Below are 20,603 nucleotides of genomic sequence, written 5' to 3'. Positions count from 1 at the left end.
CAGCTATTCCACACTCCGCTGCAAGAGGAGAGCACGTCACCACCACCTGACCCCAAACCCAGGTCATCTGTCAAAGTCCACACCACCCTGCTCTCCTTCAACCCTGAGAACACAAGTGCTTGACTGTGAGGCCAGGGGTCAGGGCCGCCCGTGCCTCCCTGGGAGGCCCCTAGGGAGGGCTGCAGATACAAGTGACAACAGAGCTCCCAGCTGAACCGTGGTCATACTGCAAGACCAGGATCACTGGAGTAAAAGAAATGGACGTGGCTCTTGTGATGTCTGTATGAGGAAAGACAACTGAAAGAGAGCTGCAGAAGAGGCTGTTGAGAGCGTCACAGAGCGAGAAGCCACCTAGCACGAGGACGGCCCTCTCCCACGGGAAGATGCACAGGAGACCTGGGGTGTTGGCAGCAGATGCCTCGTTCCGCGGCCTCACACTTGAACACACCACTTGTGAACGTGGGAGGCACACAGTCTGTCCAAGCGAGACCGAGCCGGGCACCGTGACACTGGCATCAGCCCTGCTTGTCACCCTGAAGGCTCACAACACCATCAGCCAATCTGCTGGCCCACCGCTCAGCACATAACCACCACTCTTACAAAAAAAGAAAAGCCACAGCACATTTTTTTCCCCCAAAAATGCAAAATTTACAGAGGAAGCCGAAGCACAGCTGCAGTGACACAAGCGCACTGCGTGGGGCGTCTGTCCTCTGTTAATCTCTCCCCGCCCACGTCCGCACGGATCCTCTCGAGCTGGGATCTCAGACTCTCCTTCCCATGGGCTTATCTCTCTCTTGCAGGCAAAGTATGAAAATGACAATTTAAGATAACATATAATGGAGCTAATCTTTCTTCTGAAGATAAGATTTTAAAACCAGGAGTCACTGCACATTTGTGGGCTGGTGAATTAAATATAAAAATAACCAACACAATCTCAGAAGCAGAATGTTTCTTGCGACTCCCTCGGTCACATGAGCTTTTGGATAATGTCTGCTTCTCACATGTGGCTCATTTATTCCTCCAGAACCTAACTGAGTTTTGCTGTTTCCATATTGTCTTTTTTCCAGGCTGCCTTGGATCTGCAGTTGTAAACAAGCAGGCAGAAACCTCAAACCCAACTTAATGAGCTGTGCACTCGCTCCTCCTGCTGCTCCACCCCAGCCCTGCCTGCCTCCATGTTGGCACGGGGGGATGTGGCCCGTGGGGCTTGAGGCTTTAAAATCAGGCTGGGTTTTGAGGAATGGAAAATTCCCCAATAAAACAACAGTGAGGTTTGAGTCCTGCCCAGACAGACAGCTCCAGAAACTTCAAGTCGCTTGGTCCTTTCCTGCTTTCAATTCTGCCTAGAAAACCCCCAAGCCTTCCACAGTCCCCTCAAGAGAGACTACTGAGTGGGCTTGTCACTGGCCACACAGGAGCTCCCACTGACCCTCTGCTCTGAGGCGGGCAGGGGCAGGCATGCCCGGCCTACAGTCCCCTGTCCCATCGGGGCCTCAGCTGAGCCTCCAGAACGTCCAGGCAGGACCATCCCAGCCACAGCAGCCCCAACGCCCTGCCCACTGGCACGCAGAAGGGGGAGACTCAGGGCCTTGTTCCGTCTCTCAGATAGCAGCTCTCGGACACCACTGATGTAAGGTCAAGGCGCCAGCTCTAAAGAAGGACATGTGTCTGTCCCCTATTCCCAAGCTGTATGGAAGGCCAAGGACATTTCTCTTTCTCTTCTCTGCAATGAAGCAGTTCTGTGCACTGATACTTCAGAGGAAAATCTCTCCTGGAACCAGTCACTTTATTGGAGGATGTCACAGAGATGCCCGTGGGTGGCACTAAGAAACAAAATGTAGGCAAGACCAAGATGACAAATGATCCAAATCCTGATTAGAAATCAGGAACCAAACTACAGGACAGGCTCAGTGGTCAAGGGCAGACCTAGCAGTCAAGGACAGACTCTCAGTGGTCAAGGGCAGGCTCAGTGGTCAATGACAGACTCAATGGTCAAGCTAGTAAGAGTTTTTCTGGATGGGATCCCACTGAGTGTATGATGCCCACAGTGTGGCTGCTGCCCACAGGGAGCTCACGCTCCAACTGGGATGACAAGCAGCTGCCTGGGAAATGGCACGAGACCAGGCAAAGCTGACAAGGACTCTTACCCACATTGGCCAAGGTGAGGTGCAGTCGGCCCTTCACCACTGTGTGGACACCGATGGGCTTGACGCTGCCAAAACCAGTCACGTCTCCACTCACCACCATCGTGTCCTGCTCATATTCAGTCGCCACGACCTCAAGCTCATGTGAGACCTGCACAGCCGGCCGCCCTTGGCGGAGGAGATGCTGCAGAGGAGAAAGGCACCAATCAGAGGGCAGCTGGGGCAGAGTCCACCTTCTTCTGAAAACCTGAGTCCTTGATATCAGGTCTTTTCCACAAATTCTTTAATAAAGTGCAACCTGATTCACTCACTGGGTAAACACTGGGGATGCACAGCCCGCCTCATGCAGCCTCCTCCACGGGGAGAAAGACGGGAATGGAACAACAGAACAAGGCAGTGCTGCTGAGCAAGCCCCATCTCCGGGACAGTGAGAGCGCCAAGGGAGGTCTGAACTGGATCAGATCAGGTCAGAACGAAGATGTGCCTGCAGGCAGGGAAGGCAGGGGACACACCAGGCCCAGGATGCAGAGTACAGAGCCCCAACCCCCCGGCTGGGAGCAGAGGGCTTCACTATGGCTGAAAGACAGGCCAGGGGTCAGGAGGAGGGGTCGTGGGGTGGTCAGAGCCAAATCACGAGGACCTCCGTGCCAGGCCCAGGCTGGTCAGTGCCGAGCGAGAGCAGACGCAGGGCAGGGTCAGGACCTTCCTGACCACAGCTTCTTCCGCTGATCAAGTTGAACCCCTCAGTCCTCTGCCTGAACCCAAAGGCCAGTGCAGCCGACTGGGGGGGATGATGAAACCACACTCTGCCTCCGGCCCAGCTGGGACCCTCTCCCTGTGAGGCCTTGGGAACACGGCCCGACCTCTCAACTAGCGCTTCCCACAAAGAAGGGAAGCGGAAGCGCGGGGCCAGGCCAGGGCCCTGGCTCAAGGAATTCTTGCACTGCTCCCACAGCAGCAAAAGGGCTTGTCTCAAAGTGGAGACACCTCGACCTGCTCCCTCCCTACGGGCCCAGGGGCTTCCAGCTGCTTCTGACTCTGCCGGCTTCGCAGTGCTTGTCCACAATGCCCACAGCCACATACACGGCCATGGTGCAAGGGTCTCGGTGGCTGGACTACCGGAAGACCCCTCTGGAGAACAGCCAGGCAATGCAGGCAGCGACACCCAGCCGTGCCGGGAAGCAAAGAGAAGCCAGCAGAAACGGGACAGTGCTTCTCACCATGAGGCTGCAGCAGCTCCTTTAAAAGCTAACACCTCACAGAGGCAAGAGCACGGGAGGCAGCGGGCCCCTAGTCGCATTCCAGGAAGATCAGCCTTGCCGGCCTCCTGGGGCTGCAGGTCCTGTGGCTCGGCACCTGAGGATCCCACGTTTGCACACCTCTCACTCAGAAATGCCACTTCCAGGCAGTTCTCATCTAGGCAGAGCATGATGGTAAAGGCACCAGCGTCCGAGTCAGAGCTGGGCTCAACACCTGGCCCTGCTGTTGTCAGCGTGACCCTGGGCCTCGGCCTCTGCGCCGGACACAAGGATCTAGGGCTGCGCTGAGGACACGTTCAGTGAAGTGGAGGAGCAGCCAGGCATCGAGGCAGCTGTCCTGCTGCCCTAACAAGGCCAGCACTGCCAGCACCCTCAGGAAATGAGCTCAAGATGCAAACGGGCGTCAGACGTCCACCGTGCTGTCCCGAACAGGAAAGCAGCACCAACACGGCCGACCACAGGGAACGGGGTAACCGCGTCAGAACATACCCACGGCGGCGAGGACGAGTCCATCAAAGGCTAACACAGCGCCTGAACCACCCCGGGGTCTGCAGTCACAGGGGATTTTCCTTCCTTACCCAAATTTTCCATCTTTTCTATATGAATTTTGAAGTTAAGGATTTCTTTATTTTTAAAAAGTAAAATTGAATTTTAAGTTATCCAAGTCTGTTTCAATAAACATAACAGCATTTAAGGGGCTCCTCATGAAGGACAAGATCAAATAACTCCATCTCCAGGTGTGTAGCACAAACGGGACATGAGAGCCCAGCTGGGGATAAAGCAGGAGCCACCAAGGGTCCCGAAGGCTCCACAGCCAGGGTTCCTCTCTGATCCTCCAGTGTCCCAGCACTGCCATGGGCATCTCCCCCGTCCTCCCTCCCTCCGTCCATTCCCCTCTTCCCTCCCTCCCTCCATTCGTTCACTCTCGGCCGTGCAGCACCCACTGCAGCTTAGGACTATGCCGGAGATGGGTCAGCAACCATTCCATCCCACCCTCTAGGCTGTTACCAGCCAGTGCAGGAGATAGACAAGCAATGGCCATGATGACCTCATGAGGCCTACGTCACAAGCCATGTGGGGACTGAGGGTCTGCGATGAAGAATGAGAACAGCAGCCGACACCTACTGGTCCTCACTTGTGTGGACCCCCACCCCAGTAGTTTGTGTGCGTGCAGGGCCCCAGAGGAAGAGGAGCCTGGTGTCAGGGGAGCCATGCACACAGCCCGGCCACTGCAGTACAGAAGCCATGAGCTCTTCACGGTGAAGAGGCGTGGAGGTGCAAGGAGTGACGGGTCTGCATCTGCAGGTCTCAGTGACCATGCCAGCTGCTGCAGGCGCAAGGCTCAGGCAGGGGGACTGAGGAGGGGCTGGAATCCTGAAGGAAACAGCTGGGTGGGATTAAAGAAAAGTGGATGAATATCAAAGAGACTCAGGAGCTGCAGTTACGTGGTGCTGTCTCCTCGCCCACCTCCACCCCAGAGCTGGGAGGAAAACTCTCAGGATGTCACGTCAACAAGTGGGCATGGCCCCGTCCTGGGCCCAGGAGCTGCCACGTAAACTCTACGTTGACTCTCTGGGGTCCCCGTCATGCAACAGAGAAGGCTTGGGGAGAGATCCCAGGGAAGAAGATGGAATTAATGCATGGATTTAGGTTTTAGTATGAGGAGAATGAAAAGCACAATCAGAGAAAGAATTGGATTCTAATACTAATTAGCATTAGAAAAGTACAATTCACTAACTGATAACAGGCACAGGTAACATTTTCACACCCCATCCCTGGATCCCTGGTCCCTTCCTTCCATGCCAGGCCCTCAGGTAACAGGCTGACCTGGAGCTGCTCTCAGGGAATTTACAGCCTCAGGTCAAAGGAACGGAAGGCGACATTACCTGGTAGGTGGGTTTGGAGGAGGAACTGATAACCGAATCTAACCTAGCATTACAGAAGTTAGACTTCGTGAAAATCTTTTCCTTTTGGGAAGGAGAGAATTCAGCAGTGTTTTTAATTTGTGAACAAGAAGCCGAACCACAGTCCAGAGCTGGATGATGATTGACAGTACTGAGCAGACAGACCTGCCCAGGAGGGACGCTCCCCCCTCACTGTGCTCGGCCCACAGGAGACCCACTACCTTCATCTGCACGGCCGCAGATCCGACGAGGAGCAAGGAGTCACCGTCCCAGACGTCGATCTGCAGGGTCTGCACAGCCAGGTAGTGGGTGAACCAGCGCTGCTCTCCAGGTTTCAGGAATCCAGGATCCACCAGGTACTTCAGCTGGAAGCCGGGAGACCCTGTTCAAAGAGGCCCCAGACAAGTGCAGAAGTAACTGGAGTCATTTATCATCTTTACACTTTGAAGAGATTTCTGCTCTGGTCCTGATTACTAATTTCTGCTTCCATCATAGCTACAGTTTAATAAGCACATTAATCAAAAACACCATAAAGTATCCAAATTAACAACAAAATGAAGAGTCGTGTTCAGCAGACTACGTTTCTTTCCAATACATACAATAAACTCCACCCAAAATAAAATTTATGGTTGTCGCCAAGTCCCCGTGACACAGTCCACACTGGACGAGAATAAATGTGGTGGGCTGGCAGGGACTTTATTATTCTGGGCGCACGGGATTCAGGGAGAAATGCAGCCCAGATCTGTTGGCACCGGGACGGTCACACACACGCAGAGCTTGAGCTGAGATCGAGCTCAGCACACGCCGCTCAGGAGCCCCAGAGCCCCCACCCCACGCCCCAGGGGACCCAGGCCCCTCCAGGGCTCACTCCAGGCTCCCAGGCTTATTACTCAGAGACGGGACCAGACTGCGGCCCCTCCTTCATCTCCTCCAAGTGGCATCGTCATTAATTCTAAACTGACAAAAGTGCCACTGAAATCACCGTCAGTTAAAGTGTCAGAACAGCCACGCTGGGGAGCACATTCAAAACAGCATCTTCCCCCTTCCTATCAGAAATGTGACAACATTCATGAAGCCCTGATGAGGAGAACACTGGCTCTGGGGAGGGAGGGGCAAATGTGTACTTGGCCCCATGAGGCCCCGGGCTGAGGTCCTCACCCTACTCCAGCCACTGCAGCCCACGGGCGCCCACACGGCAATGTCCCCTCTGCTCTCCTCAAGACCAGATGGCACTTTCAGCAGAAGAAGGGAAACAGGCCCGGATGGGGACACAGCTCTGGGGGCTAGAGGGGAGGAGGGCCCCCGGTGGGCCGAAGGGAAACGGAGCGAGGCCCAGCTCCAGCCACAGCGGGATCACGGGTGGGGGCACCTCACAGAGTGGAGGCACAGGAAGACGTGAGGAAGAAGGCAGGGGGAGGGGGGAACCTGGCAATGACATCATGCAGTGGCAGGCCAGCCCCCAGCATTGCATCTCAAGTGACCAGACCAAGTCACAGGGCCAGCGGAGGCCAAGAACACTCATGGGCCAGCTCTAGAACTAAGTAGCCCGTGGCGTCTCGTCAGTCTCACAAGACCCACTTAGAGACAGGCGCCCTGTAGCTGGTTCCCCAGAGGCGCAGTGGGACTGAAACAAGTGCCCGTGAGTGGCAAAGCCCACGCTCGCGGCACCAACCGCACAGCTCCACCGCCAGGCCCGCCGGGACTGCAGGGAGGGCGCAGCTTGAGCACCGAGCTCCACAGTGCTCAGACTCCTGGCTCAAACAGGCAGAACAGATTTGAACTCTGTGGGCCGACATCCCAAATGACACCTACGGACACCCTTCCCTGGGTGCTGCCCACATTCCACCTCCAGCGTCTCCCAGAGCCACTGATCCACCACCACTGGGCTCTCCACCCAGAGATCTACTTGCACCCAAACGCAGCACGGCCCAACTGGGCCCTGCATCTGCTCCCCAAGTCAGCTGCTCCTTGCCTCATCCCAAACTGCCCCACAACGCCCAGCTTGCCGGCTCCTCCTGCTGCACCATCGCTAGCCCATCAGCTGCCAGGTCCTTTCAGTACGACCATTAATTCACAGTCAGCCAGGGTGACGGTGCACTGAGCACTCTGGGGGCGACACTGACAGCGTGGGGGCCACCTAGTCTGGGCACCGTCACAAGCCCCTCATGCTGGAGCCTCCCAGTTCTTCCCCACTGCAGGCTCAGACAACCTGCTCCTCAGTGGTTTTTCCCTGAGGTCCAAGCTCTGCACAGTCCATCCCACAGCACTGCCAAAGCGCCCACAAAGGGAACACTGTGTCATCTCCCTCCACTCAGAAGTCCATGCTGGTGCTGACTCAACCCAGACAGACTCCCAGAGGCAGTGGCGCCCCCGCAGGGTCCACTCAGGCTCCCGAGCTTACCTCCCTGGCCCCTTCACAAACACCACGCCCCAGCCCAGCTGGGTCCTTACTGGGCCTCAGTCCAGCCCCACTCCCATGTCCGAATCTGGTAGCTGCTCCTCCTCTGGCTAGATGGTCCCTCCCCACCCCTCTTCTCATTCTCCACGTCTGCATCATGACTCACAAACACCTGCTCTGTGAAGCATCCACATTCCCTCAGATGACAGACACGAGGACACTCAAGTCTACAACTCATGATGACTGTACAGCAGCTACAAATATAAGGAGCAAATAACCAAGCAGACATCTAAGGATGCAAGGGGAGACAGACGAAAACACAGTGATAGTAGAGACTGACTGACCACTCTCCTTCCAATGCAGGTCATGGAGACGATAAACAAGTAAGAATATAGAAGACCAGACCCGCCAATCCATAAGACAGAGCGTATGCATATACATCTAACTCTGTACCCCAATAATAGAGACTACATCTTTTCAAGTGTATCGGAACATTAATAAAAACCGACTGTATATTACACCACAAAGAAAACCTAAATATGCTCCATAAGGCAGAAATAATACAAACAATATTCTCTGATCACAATGCAACAAACTGGAAATTAGAAACAATTTTTAGAAACAAATTTATATACTTACTCTTAAATAATTCTGTCAAAGGGAAAACACAATTAAAACAGATTTTCTTGAAAATACTATTTATCAGAATCACCAAAACATAAAGCAACAACCAAAGGAAAATTCATAGCCTTGAATACTTTATATCCATAAAAACAAAAGAATTAAAATAAACGAATTAAGCAACTCAAATAAATTAGGAAAATAACAATAAAGAAAATCAAAAAGCCAAAGGAAGGTAATAATAAAGACAAATGCAAAATTTAATTGATCAGAAAACAGCAAAGCTTATAGGAGGCAAAAAGAAAGACACGGAAGGAGAAATGAGCAAATAAAGTCATGACTGTTCTTGAGCAGGACAGCTGCCATCCTACAAGTGCAATTCTCTCCACATTAACCTTTGAGCTCACCAGAACCCCAATCAAGAGCCTAAAAAGTTCATATGGAAAACTAAACAAGCAGGAATGTCCAGGAGAACCCTGCAAGGAGGAGCACAGTGGTGGGGGATGGAGCTTACCAGAAATCAGAACAACGTAAGGCTCTGACAGCACGACAGTTGTGCGTGGACAGACAGACAGTCTGAGGAGGAGCTGGCCAACCCAGCTGTGAGCTCAAAATGGCTTTCATATTTTCAAATGGTTGTAAAAAAAAAAAAAAAAGAAAAAAGATCCCATAGAGATTATATGAGACGCAAAAAGTCTGAAATATTTACTATCTGGCCCTTAACAGAAATCAGTGTGCCAACCTCTGGTTTAATGGAACAAAAGAGAAAATCCAGACATAAACCCAAGTATTAAAAAAATGTTGGTATAGGGGCCAGCCTGGTGGTGCAGCGGTTAAGTTCACACATTCCGCTTCGGTGGCCCGGGGTTCGCTGGTTTGGATCCTGGGTGCGGACATGGCACCGCTTGTCAAGCCATGCTGTGGCAGGTGTCCCACATATAAAGTAGAGGAAGAGGGGCACGGATGTTAGCTCAGGGCCAGTCTTCCTCAGCAAAAAGAGAAGGCCCGGCGGCAGATGCTAGCTCAGGGCTAATCTTGCTCAGAAAAAAATAATGTTGGTTTATGATACAGGTGGCTCTCAAGTTACTAAAGAAAAAGATGGACTTTTTTAATAAATGGCAGTGGGTCAACTGGATAGACATTTAAAAAAAGATAAAACTGGATCCACGTCCCATCACACAGCAGGATGAACAAATAGATCAGAAACCTAATGCAAAAGGAAATCTACATGTCCTGGAAGAAAACATGCATGACTGTCTTTACGAGCTGGGAGAGGAGAAAGCCTCATCCAGGGCTCAGGAATCTAGAAGCAATAAAAGAAAAGATGGACACATTAGACTACATAAAAATAACACTTTACACAGCAAAACCCACCGCAAACAAGTAAAAAGACAAATGACAAAGAAGGAAAACATATTTGCAATTTACATCACAGGCAACAGTTAATCTCTCCAATAAATAGAGCTTCCCCCAACAGAGGACAAAATAGACTAACAATCTGATAGAAAAATGGGGAAAGATATGAACAGAAGTTTGCAGATAAATAAAAACAAATATCAAAGATGCTCAACTTCATTCATTCCAAGAGGAATACAAATTAAAACTTCAGTAAGATCCATCTCATATCAATCAGACTGTAAAAATCCCAAACTTTAACCACACTTTCTGTGGGCAAGCCCTGAGCACACAGGAGCCTCACGCATTGCCAGCAGAGCACGGAGAGGTCACATGAGAACAAAGGGGAGGCGGCCCTGTCTATCAACATCACTGAAGCCTGGATCCCAGAATCCCAGTCCTAGCAATCTGCCCTAAAAACACAGCTCTGTACACAGAAACATGAGGTTACTAATTGCTGCATTATCTGAAATAGCAAAACCCTGGAGGCGACCCAAACATCCCTCAGCAGGACACGGGTTGAACGAACCAGACAGAGCATGCACCCAGTGCAGTATGACGCAGCTGCAAAACCAATGCAGCTGATTTCCACAAGGAGGGGGTCTCAGGATATGGGTCCTGAAAGAAGCAACGTGACAAGAGCGTATTTTTGGTGTATATTTGGTGTGCTACCTATTGAATAAGAAAAAAAGGAAAAATAGAAATATAAATATTTGCTTATTTTAAAAAAACAAAACAAACAAAAACACTAGAAGGAGAAGCCAGAAACTAAAAGCCTGGTACCTCTGGGAGGCTGAGCAGGGCAGGATGCTCTGAGGGAAGGAGAGTTGAAGAGAGCCTGAAGTACACATTTGACTACAGTTTTACATTTTGAGTCTTGTAAATATTCACAAAAATTAAATCAAAAAGGAAAGAAAGCAAACAGAAAATTGAAAACAAATTGAAACAAATGAACCTGACCAAATATCAAATTGGTAACCTGACTCCACAGAGAGAACACTCGCAAGGGCTTTGCTCACACTAAACTAGCGCTCCCTCCCCGGCGGATACGGCCCAAGGCCAGAAGAACGCAAGGAAGGCTGACCTGTCATCAACACATGCATCGTCAGTACTAACATCAGCGGTGTAATTCTGAAAATACGTTACATAAATTGTAAGAGAAGTGAATAAGTAAATATATTATCAGGAACCACGATTTTCAGGGTAAGAAAAAAGAGATACAAATAAAATATTTTAAGGAAAAAATTCTAAATCTGCATTAGAAATATCAACATGAACTCAGGTTTTAATACACATTCCCTTGCTCTGCCCAGTGAAAAGCCTAGAAGCCGAAGCACCCCAGATCTTGATCTCTAAGAAGACTCCCCACTCAGGAGCCAGGCTCAGAGGAGAAACGGCCGATCCAGGTCTGAGGCCAAGAAAGTACTAGGTGAGCCCGGGACTCCGCACCGTTCCAGAGGCAAGGCCGTGCCCAGGGACCAGTCGGGGCATGTCAACAGACTCACAGGTCACACTGGCCAAATGGGGGAATTAGAGCATCAAAAAGTAGTAACAGCGACTACAACACAACAAATAAGTAAAGATGCAAGAGATCAGAGTGATACTCAAAAGACACAACAGAAAACAAAAACCAGACACATTAAACCTCGCCTGTCACCACTGGAGGAACTATTACAATAACTTCGTACTCTGAAAATTGGAAACTAAAGGGAAAATATTAAACATTTGTTCTGTCTCTTTTGGAGGGCAGATAAGTAGTTCACCCCTGGTTGATAAGGGAAAGTTCTTTTTTTATAGAAGAATGTCGGCTAATAAAAGGAGGCCAAATATAGAATTATGAAAATTACCATTTTGAAAACTCTTATTAAGTAACTGATCCACGCAAAGCTCAGCCAAGGACGTTGAGAGAGCAGGTGAAAGGTTGTTGGGTCAGAGATTCACATGAAGCCAAAGAGCAGCCCTCAGAACTCTGCGCTGAGAGCAAAGCGGAGACGCCGCTGTCTCCCCTGGAGACGTCTGGGGCAGGTGCCTTAACCAAGTGACCAAACCAGCACCCCAACAATGCGACGTCCTGACCGTCAAAGCTCCCAAAGGGATGCCACATGAAGCATGTGGTACTGACAATGAAGTGTTCATGCCAAATCCGGAATCAGACCTAGCCTACAGCTTAAACCCCCAGCGCACAAGAACTACCAGGGATGAACAAGATCAGCAACATGAGGGAACCTTCAGATACACAAAGAGCATGGGACACTCCACAAGACAATCTGCATGATCTCTTCAAAAAGTCACTGTCACTGGAAAAAAAAAGAAGAATGCAGGGGACAATTCCAGATGAGAAGAGATTAAAGAGAAAATTACCAGTGCAATCCATGGACCTGGATTGGATATCGAAGCAAAAAGAAATAGCTATAATGCACATATGGGGGAAATAGGAAATTTTACTATGAAATCCTGATTATCTTAAGTATGAGAGTAGAATTGTGCACACAAAAGGGCGTCCCTGTCTTTAAGTAATGCACATTGCTGTATTTAGAGGTGAAGTGTTACCACGCCTGCAACTTATGTCCAAATGATTCTGAGGGAAAAAAAGACAAACAACTAGTTAAAGCCAGTACTTTCAATGCACTGACACACTTTCTGTAGGTGGGGACACAAGAAGAAGAGTCTTGGAGAAGGCACAGGAGGGGTGCTGGTCTGCTGCTTCCTGGCTGGGACAACCCTGGACAGAAGGCAGATGAGACCCCTTCAGAACAAGAGATGCTCTTGGCTGACCCAGAACTCAATGACTCCAGCTCAATGACACAGGGAGGAAGACCCCACTAGACAAAAGCATCGAGAGGAACATGTTAGAAAAACAAAATTCCAGGCCAGAAAGCAAAGGAAACAAAAAGGAAGGAACACACTGCGCATATGGTGGAGAAGGACGGGACCCACACAAGCAGAGGACACCACAAACTCAGCCAAACCTTCCTGAAAGGCAGGGACAGGAGTAAGAGAGGAGCCCCAGGGGCACACCCTACTCCTGAAGAAAAGGACTTCTGCTCACAGCTTGGGACATCAAACCAAGGAGCTTGGGGCAGAGGCAGCCACCAGGCCCACAGGCTGTGGGTTCCGGAAGCATCTGCTCAGGAGGCTGCAGGTTTCTCCCACTGGACCAGATCTCCTCTGGTGGACGTGTAAACTGGTACAAGCACTGGGGAAAACCGCTTGGCAAATTTACTAGAGCTAAGCACGTGCTACCCTTTGACCCCGCAATTTCACTCCTAGGCACACACCCAACCCAAACGCATGCACGTGTGCGCCAAAGAATGTTCAGAGCAGCATTATTCAAAAGAGTCAAAAGCCATGGGGCTGGCCCCTTGGCCAAGTGGTTAAGTTCGTGCACTCCGCTGCAGGCGGCCCAGTGTTTCGTTGGTTCGAACCCTGGGCGCGGACATGGCACTGCTCATCAAACCACGCTGAGGCAGCGTCCCACACGCCACAACTAGAAGGACCCACAATGAAAGAATATACAACTATGTACTGGAGGGCTTTGGGGAGAAAAAGGAAAAAGATAAAATCTTAAAAAGAAGAGTCAAAGCCAGAAACTATTGCAATGCCTGGGAACAGCAGAATGGATAAATACTGTGGAATACTCAGACAACGGATTTCTATACAACCAAGACAAAGGATGAACTGCTGCTATATACAGCAACACGGACGAACCTCACATATGCTGACACATAACGTTAGCAGAAGTTGTTAGATCCAAAAGGGTACATGCAATATGATCCCATTTAAGTTCAAAACAACAGGCAAAACTGATCTGCAGTGACAGAATTCAGAGGAGCGGCTCCCGTGGCGGAGGTTAACGACTGGGGGTGGGAGGTGAGGCACGACGGAGGCCTCTGCGTAACGTTCTACAGCCCTCTCTGGGTTGAATGGTAGTTATGCACATGTTCACTTTGTACAAATTACACCTTTTATAAAAATTAACTCAAAATGGATCATAGACCTAAATGTAAAACACAAAACTATAGCACTCCCAGAAGATAACAAAGGACAAAACCTAGGTGACCTCGGGTTTGGTGATGACCTTGTAGATACAAAAGCATGATCCATGAAAGAAATAACTGATAAGCTGGATCTTCATTAAAATGAAAAACTTCTGCCCTTGAAAGAAACTGCTAAGAGAATGAAAAAAGCAAGCCACAGACTTGGAGAAAATATTTGCAAAACACACATCTGATAATGAACTTGTATGTAAAATCTACAAAGAACGTTTAAAATACAACAATAAGGAAACAAACAACCCAGTTTAAAATTGGGCCAAAGATATGAACAGACACTTCACCAAAAAAGATATATAGATGGCAAATAAGCATGAGAAGAAGGGCCACATCATACGTCATTAGAAAACTGCAGATTGAAATAACAATGAGATATCATTATACACATATTAGAACAGCTAAAATCCAAAACACTGCCCAAAAACTGAACAAAACTAAACCTACTCTTACCACATGACCTAGCCATTGCACTTCTAAGTATTTAACCAAAGGAGGCGAAAATTTACATCTACACAAAATCCTAAACAACAATGTTTATAGCAGCTTTATTCATCGTTGCCAAAAACTGGAAGCAGCCAAGATGTCCTTCAGTAGGTAGAAGGATAAATAAACTGTGCTCCATCCAGACAATGGAGTATTATTCAGCGCTAAAAAGACATGAGCTTTCAAACCACAAAAAGACATGGAGGAACCTTAAATGCACATTGCTAAGTCAAAGAAGCTAGTCTGAAAGAGCTATATACTATACAATTCCAACTGTATGACATCCTGGAAAAGGTAAAACTATGGAGACAATGAAAAGATCAGTGGTAGGCAGGGGCTGGGGGAGAGGGGATGAGTAGGTGAAACACAGGGGAAACTTAAGGCAGTGAAATCGTTCTGTCTGACACTGTAACGGCAGATACATGATGTTATGCATTTGTCAAAATCTATAGAATCTACAACACCAAGAGTAAACCTTAATGTAAACTATGAGCTTTAGGGGCTGGCCCGGTGGCGCAGCAGTTAAGTTGGCACATTCCACTTCAGAGGCCCGGGGTTCGCCGGTTCGGATCCCGGGTGTGGACATGGCACTGCTCGGCAAGCCATGCTGTGGCAGGCTTCCCACATATAAAGTAGAGGAAGATGGGCATGGATGTTAGCTCAGAGCCAGTCTTCCTCAGCTAAAAGAGAAGGATTGGCAGCAGAGGCTAGCTCAGGGTTAATCTTCCTCAAAAAAAACTATGAGCTTTAGTTAATAACAATGCCTCAATATTGGTTCATCGATTCTAACAAGCGGACCACGGTGACACAAGATGTGGATAATAGGGGAGACTGTGGGGGCAGGGAGTATACAAGAACTCTCTGTACTATCAGCTCGATTTCTCTATAAATCTAAAACTGCTCTAAAAATAAAATCCATTAATTTAAAAAAATTCATGGAACTGTACACTTTGTTGTATGCATGTTATATTTCAACAACAAAAGAAAAGAGATCCTAAGTGAGGTTCATGAGAGACTCAGTGCTGGACTGATGCAGCTTTGAAGGCTTGGGGAACCGTGCCCATCCAGAGAGGACCCCCAAGCTTGCCCATCGAGGGAAGACCCCCCAAGCTTACTCATCCAGGGAGGACCCCCCCAAGCTTTAGCTGCTGAAGGAAGCCCAGATTTGCCCAGGCAGAGGGTACCCTTGGCTGAGGCTCGGCTGTGTAAGAAATGGAAAAGGACTTTTTTTTTGGACTTCAACTTAAGAATTTTGGACTCTGAATTTTAATTCATGACAAGAAAATTTGATTTTGGAGTTTAATTTCTTCGGACTTCAAATTGCTAGGAAATTTAACTTTTGGACTGATTTCTCTCTGGGAAAGTCATAACGGAAAGGGGTTGGTATTCAAAGCAGGAGCATCTCTAAGTGGTTGGCCTTTTTTACTGAATTATCTTAACACTATCATTTAACCTCATTACAGAACCTCTGATGAGCTACACTGGGTAAAGCGATTGGAGAGAATTTAGAATGGGAGATAGAAGAGGGAATGAGTTTTCGGCAATGGGTGCTAAATCAGCACGTTATTCGGATCCATTCCAGAGCCTTCCGGGAATGTAAGCTCAACTGTCCAATGGTCCCGGGAGGTTTGGCAAAGCAAAGGCAGTTGGGTTGGGAGACGAGGTCCCAGCAAGGTTGAGAAACTACCCTGGTGGGATCTGGTCACAGCTCGGGCTGCCCAGAGACTCAATGCTTAGGCCTAGTGAGTGGAGAGAACACCCGGGAACAAGGCAGGAGAAGGCCCTTCTCCAGCCGGTGCTTCCCTGCAGAGGGACCTCATGTGCCCGCCCCCTGCACAGCGCACTCTCCTCCCAGCTCAGAGCAGCTCGTCAGCTGGAGGGTTGGGGGAAGGAACAGGGCCTGAGCTGCTCACCCTTCCCCTCTATCTTCTTTTCAGATTTGCCCACAGGAAGAGAGGATGTTAGGGTCCACAGGCAAGCAGGGGTCGGCAGCTCTGCCCCAGGGCCTGAGGCTAGCTGCTGCCGTCCAGCCCCACCTCTGCCTGCAGCAAAGTCCATCCAATCAGGGGTGAGTGCCCGCAAGTATGTCTAGCTCTCGGACTACCCACAGGCCCACGACAGCTGACTCTCGATTGACCTGCCCTTGGGAAGGGAAGGAGCATTACCTGTGCACCTGTGACCTCTCGTGCCCACAATTTGGCTGACCCCGTCTACTGCTTCTTTGTTTTCTAAGCATTAATGTTCATTTTTTAATTTCTTTCCTTCTACTTTTATTGGGTTTGTTCTGTTTTATTCACCAAACTTCTTGAGTTGAACAATTACATCAGTATCTTAAAATTTTGATACTTTCTTCTTTCCCAATATAAGCATTTAAAGCTGTAAATTTTCCTGTAATTACCATTGTATTTGCATCTCATTAGTTTTGATATGCAATATTATTCTGTCATTCGATTTTAAATAGTCATTTCCATTTTGATTTCTTCACTGACCTACAGAATAATTAAAAGAATGTTTTAAAAGTCAAAAAAAAAATCAAGTTTGGAGCTTTTTGGGGAGAAGGAGTGACTGATTTCTGACCCTGTGGTGTTATGGTCAGAGAATGCCATAAAATAAGATTTGACATAGACTCCCTTGGTATGTGGTAATATATGCTCCGTGGCCCATATACGTACATATATCTATGAATGATCAGTTTTTATGTTTCTAAGTATGCTTGAAAATGATGCATACTCTAAATTGGTTGTATAGGTTTTATAAGATCATCCTTTTAAACTATAATTATAATATCCTTAATTTTTTTCTGCTTGATCTAAGAATTTACCGAGAGAGGTGTGTCACAATCTCCTACGACTGTAGGGTTGTCAGTCTCTCCTTATAAAGCCCCTCGGTTTCTCCTTTTATTTGGAGACTGTGTGTGTTGGACATTCACAGACTCTGAACTGTTTCTTTTCCCAGTGAATCATCCTCTTGATTATTACTCAATAGCCTCTTTATCCCAAGCTCTGCATTCGCCTTTGTCTCTTGTCTGATGTTAATATTGTTAAACTACTTTCCCTTGGTTCGTATTTTAATAAGTCTTTTTCCACCTGTTACTTTCTACTCAGGAGGCAGCAGTAATTCAGATCCCGACTCTGTCCCTTACGAGCCATGTGACTGGCCAAAGACAAGACAACTGACCATCAATAAAAATAACAACATATTTGGTCTGTTTTGATCCCCTGCCATTTAAATCCCTTAGTTCATAATGATACCAGAAAAAAGATCAATGGCCTCACCCTTGAAGGATGCTGGGAACTGTCTCACTATTCTGAAAACTAGTAAATGAAAGAGAAGAATCAAGCTTTCTTCTACCTTTCCCATATGAACTGGACCTCAAGGTAACCACAGAGCAGATATGGGGAAGTTTCTCTTTATACCACTCCAGCAGGGCTCTAGAAGTAAAATGTCACCACCATGCAACCTCGAATGACATAATCAGTCTGCAAGCAGCAGTCCTAATGGCCACAGACGCTGCCTGAAAAGCAGCAACGAGACGTCATGCTGTGCAGCACCAGCACAGAGAATCCTGCCCAACAAAAAGCACGCACCTCATCACGCATCTAGAGCTGACTCCCAATTTACAGGACACGGAGAGAAGCACCTTGAGTGTCACCACTGGGACACAAACATAGCACAGCCTGCGGGAAGCTCCACGGGGCAAGCAACATGGCTCCTTCAACACAAGAACTGAAACGCAAAGAGGGGACGGAACGGTGGTGGCAACCACAGAGAGAAAGAGACTTGAGAGGCACACTGTTCCGACAGGTGGACCTGACTGAGATCCTGACTTGAACAAACTATTAAAAAATTGTATGAAGTTATTGGGAAAATCTTAACATTGGCTAAATATTTGATAATACTAAGGAATTATTACTAATTTTCAGATGGGCTAATTTTATTGAGCTCACATTTTTCAGAAAAGACTCCTTAGTTTTTTAGATAAACACAAGGAAAAATTAATAGAATTATATAATTTCCAGGCTTTGCTTCAAAACAGCCCCGATCTGGGGAAGGCCACGTGGGTGCATGGTGCACGACTGTTGGAGGGGAGTGGCGGGACCCTGATCCGCTATACCACCCTCTCAGATTCTGTGTGCGTCTGCAATTGTGGGTTGTGCGATATTATTTCTAATAGTAAAATCCACGAAGGCTCGCGCTGAGCTTCTCCCTGTGCCAGGCGCGAGCACTCACCAGCGTCATAGGAGCCGTCCTTCTCGATCAGGACGAGCAGGTGCGACAGGGGGCCCAAGCTGGTCTTCCCAGTCCCGTCCAGCTCGACCAGCTGCAGCCGCGGCGTTGTCGTGGGGGGGAAGCGGTAGAACTGGAAGGTGAAGTGCACGGTCTTCGGCCACGGCAGCCCCCAGCGGCCCTGTGACACTCTGAACCCGACAGCAGCTCGGCATTAGTCCAGCGTTCGCCGCAGAGAACCACGCTCTCGTCACACGCACACTGGTGCACAGAATGCCTGGGCGCCACAGCAAGAGCCCACCTCCCTCACCCACACGGACAGCACTCCGTGACCTTGGGGAGCCCACTGGACACCAACCCCTTCAGCTCTGGCTGGAGAGCACTGCTCTCAGAGCTGCACGAACACCTGAGAACCAGCCAACACACTGGCTACATTTTAATCAAGGACCACAGAAGATGGAACAAAGCAGGTTTTACAGCATCTGGAAATGGCTGTGAGTGGGTCCTAGCCAAACTAAAATTAAAAAGGATGGCATTCCTTAATCTAATAAGACCTGGGCATAGAGACTTCTGCCAGGCAAGAACCGCACAGAAGTTTTTATCAGTGCAAGAAATGTAAAAGACAGTAAAGGTGAACAGACAGAACACTCAAGAATGTACCTGCTGAAGGCAAGAAACTGCAGCACTATTTCGTTGCTTTGTAGACAATCTGATTCTTCCTTTTGAGGGTTGAATTTCACAGGATCTGCAGGGTTTACAGCCTCGGCTGGTTGCTTATTGGCATCCAGAATCTCAGGAAAGCCGGAGGATTGCAGGAGCACCAGCGAGGCTCGCGAGGGCTTACTCCCAGAGCTGAAACAGAAAGACCTCCTCAGTCAGCCTCCAGGAGAGGCCGGGAGAGAGTGGGACCTGGACACTCACCTCTCCGGGGAAAGCCTGTTGTTGAGAGAGTCAAGTGGTCTTGATGGCACAGCACCTGCCCGAGTCCCTCCCACCCCCACCCCTCACCTCCTGGTCTGGGCTCCCACGATGACCGGGGCGTGCACAGGTGTGAAAGGCAGCTCCCGCAACTGCTCAGCGACGGACATTGCCAGGACTGAGGACGTCTGGCTCAGGTCAGCCTCCAGGTGAGAGATCCTCCCCTGCAAGGGGAGCTCCTGCTGAATAAAACAAGGCCCCAGGTGAGGCCAGCAAGGATCCCAACCTCTAACGACCAAGGATGCTTGGACGTGGGGTTCGGCAATGAACTGCCTGTCAGGGTAGTGGCTTTAGCAACTTACCGCCTGGGCCAGGGAGGGCTCAGAGCCCAGTCGCTGCGAAGAAGAGCGTGTGGCCGAGCGGCGCTGGGCCTGGGGCTGCGGGGAAGCCGCTAGCTGGGAAAGCGACAGCTGAAGGGAGGAAAGCTTGGGTAAGATGATAAAATGCACCCCAGTAATTTCAGGAAGCCCCGCTCACACACATTGGCACACACCCATTAGAAGGAAGGAGGCCTCTGGATGCAGCCACAGAAGGTAGTGAGGTCTGCAACCTGCTAAGCGGCTGCTCTGGAACCAACACCTGTCTAATTTCCTTTACTCTAGTTATCCAGATGCAACTGTGATCTCTCTCAGGTCCAAATATTTGAATGAAAATATTATTACAAGGAAAAGTAAGTGGAAAGGGGGAAAGGGCCGGGGACACCAGGTTCTCTGCCACTCCTGGGCTGCGGGCAGGCTGTTGGTTGAACCTCTCTGGGTCTCGCCTCCATCCCTGGACTGAACATCTCCAAGACCCCTTCCCCTTCTCACCCCTGAGTGCCTATGACATGAACCTCCCTGGTCAGGCAGTGACCACAGTGGCAGCCACTGCGGCTCTGGAGACAGAGCTGGGATGGAACCCACGCCGCCACGGCATTATCGTGTGACCGGGGCAAGTCACCTAAGCTCTTCTTGCCTCAGTCTCCTCACCTGCAAAATGGAGACAATAATAGCACCTGAGTCACAGGACTATCGTGAGAAGTAAACGAGAATTCACAGACAGGGCTTGGCAAGGGGTAAGCCTTCTATAAATGGTACAACTACTTGGAAAACGAACGCTGCGCTAAAACGCTGGGGGAGGGACGGAGGGCCCACACTCTGCTG

General features: G+C 49.3%; 1 protein-coding gene across 2 annotated transcripts in view; it reads right to left on the bottom strand.

Moving 5' to 3' along the window:
* Nucleotides 1–20,603, bottom strand: part of NPHP4 (nephrocystin 4) — a 128,541-nt gene that overhangs the window by 24,176 nt on the left and 83,762 nt on the right. Inside the window, exons 14-19 of one of the 2 annotated variants that reach the window (XM_046662412.1) lie at nucleotides 19,764–19,871; nucleotides 19,492–19,643; nucleotides 19,144–19,335; nucleotides 18,487–18,674; nucleotides 5,529–5,689; nucleotides 2,148–2,328 (exon numbers count right to left, since the gene is read on the bottom strand). In XM_046662412.1, coding sequence (XP_046518368.1) covers nucleotides 2,148–2,328; nucleotides 5,529–5,689; nucleotides 18,487–18,674; nucleotides 19,144–19,335; nucleotides 19,492–19,643; nucleotides 19,764–19,871 — 982 coding nt within the window. The remainder of the gene's footprint in view (nucleotides 1–2,147; nucleotides 2,329–5,528; nucleotides 5,690–18,486; nucleotides 18,675–19,143; nucleotides 19,336–19,491; nucleotides 19,644–19,763; nucleotides 19,872–20,603) is intronic. The other variant, XM_046662413.1, reaches the window with a different exon arrangement.

The sequence above is a fragment of the Equus quagga genome, chromosome 5 (assembly GCF_021613505.1).
Source record: "Equus quagga isolate Etosha38 chromosome 5, UCLA_HA_Equagga_1.0, whole genome shotgun sequence".
Classification (NCBI taxonomy): domain Eukaryota; kingdom Metazoa; phylum Chordata; class Mammalia; order Perissodactyla; family Equidae; genus Equus; species Equus quagga.
The sequence above is the reverse complement of the archived record's forward strand: the minus strand, read 5'-3'. Positions and strand labels throughout refer to the sequence as shown.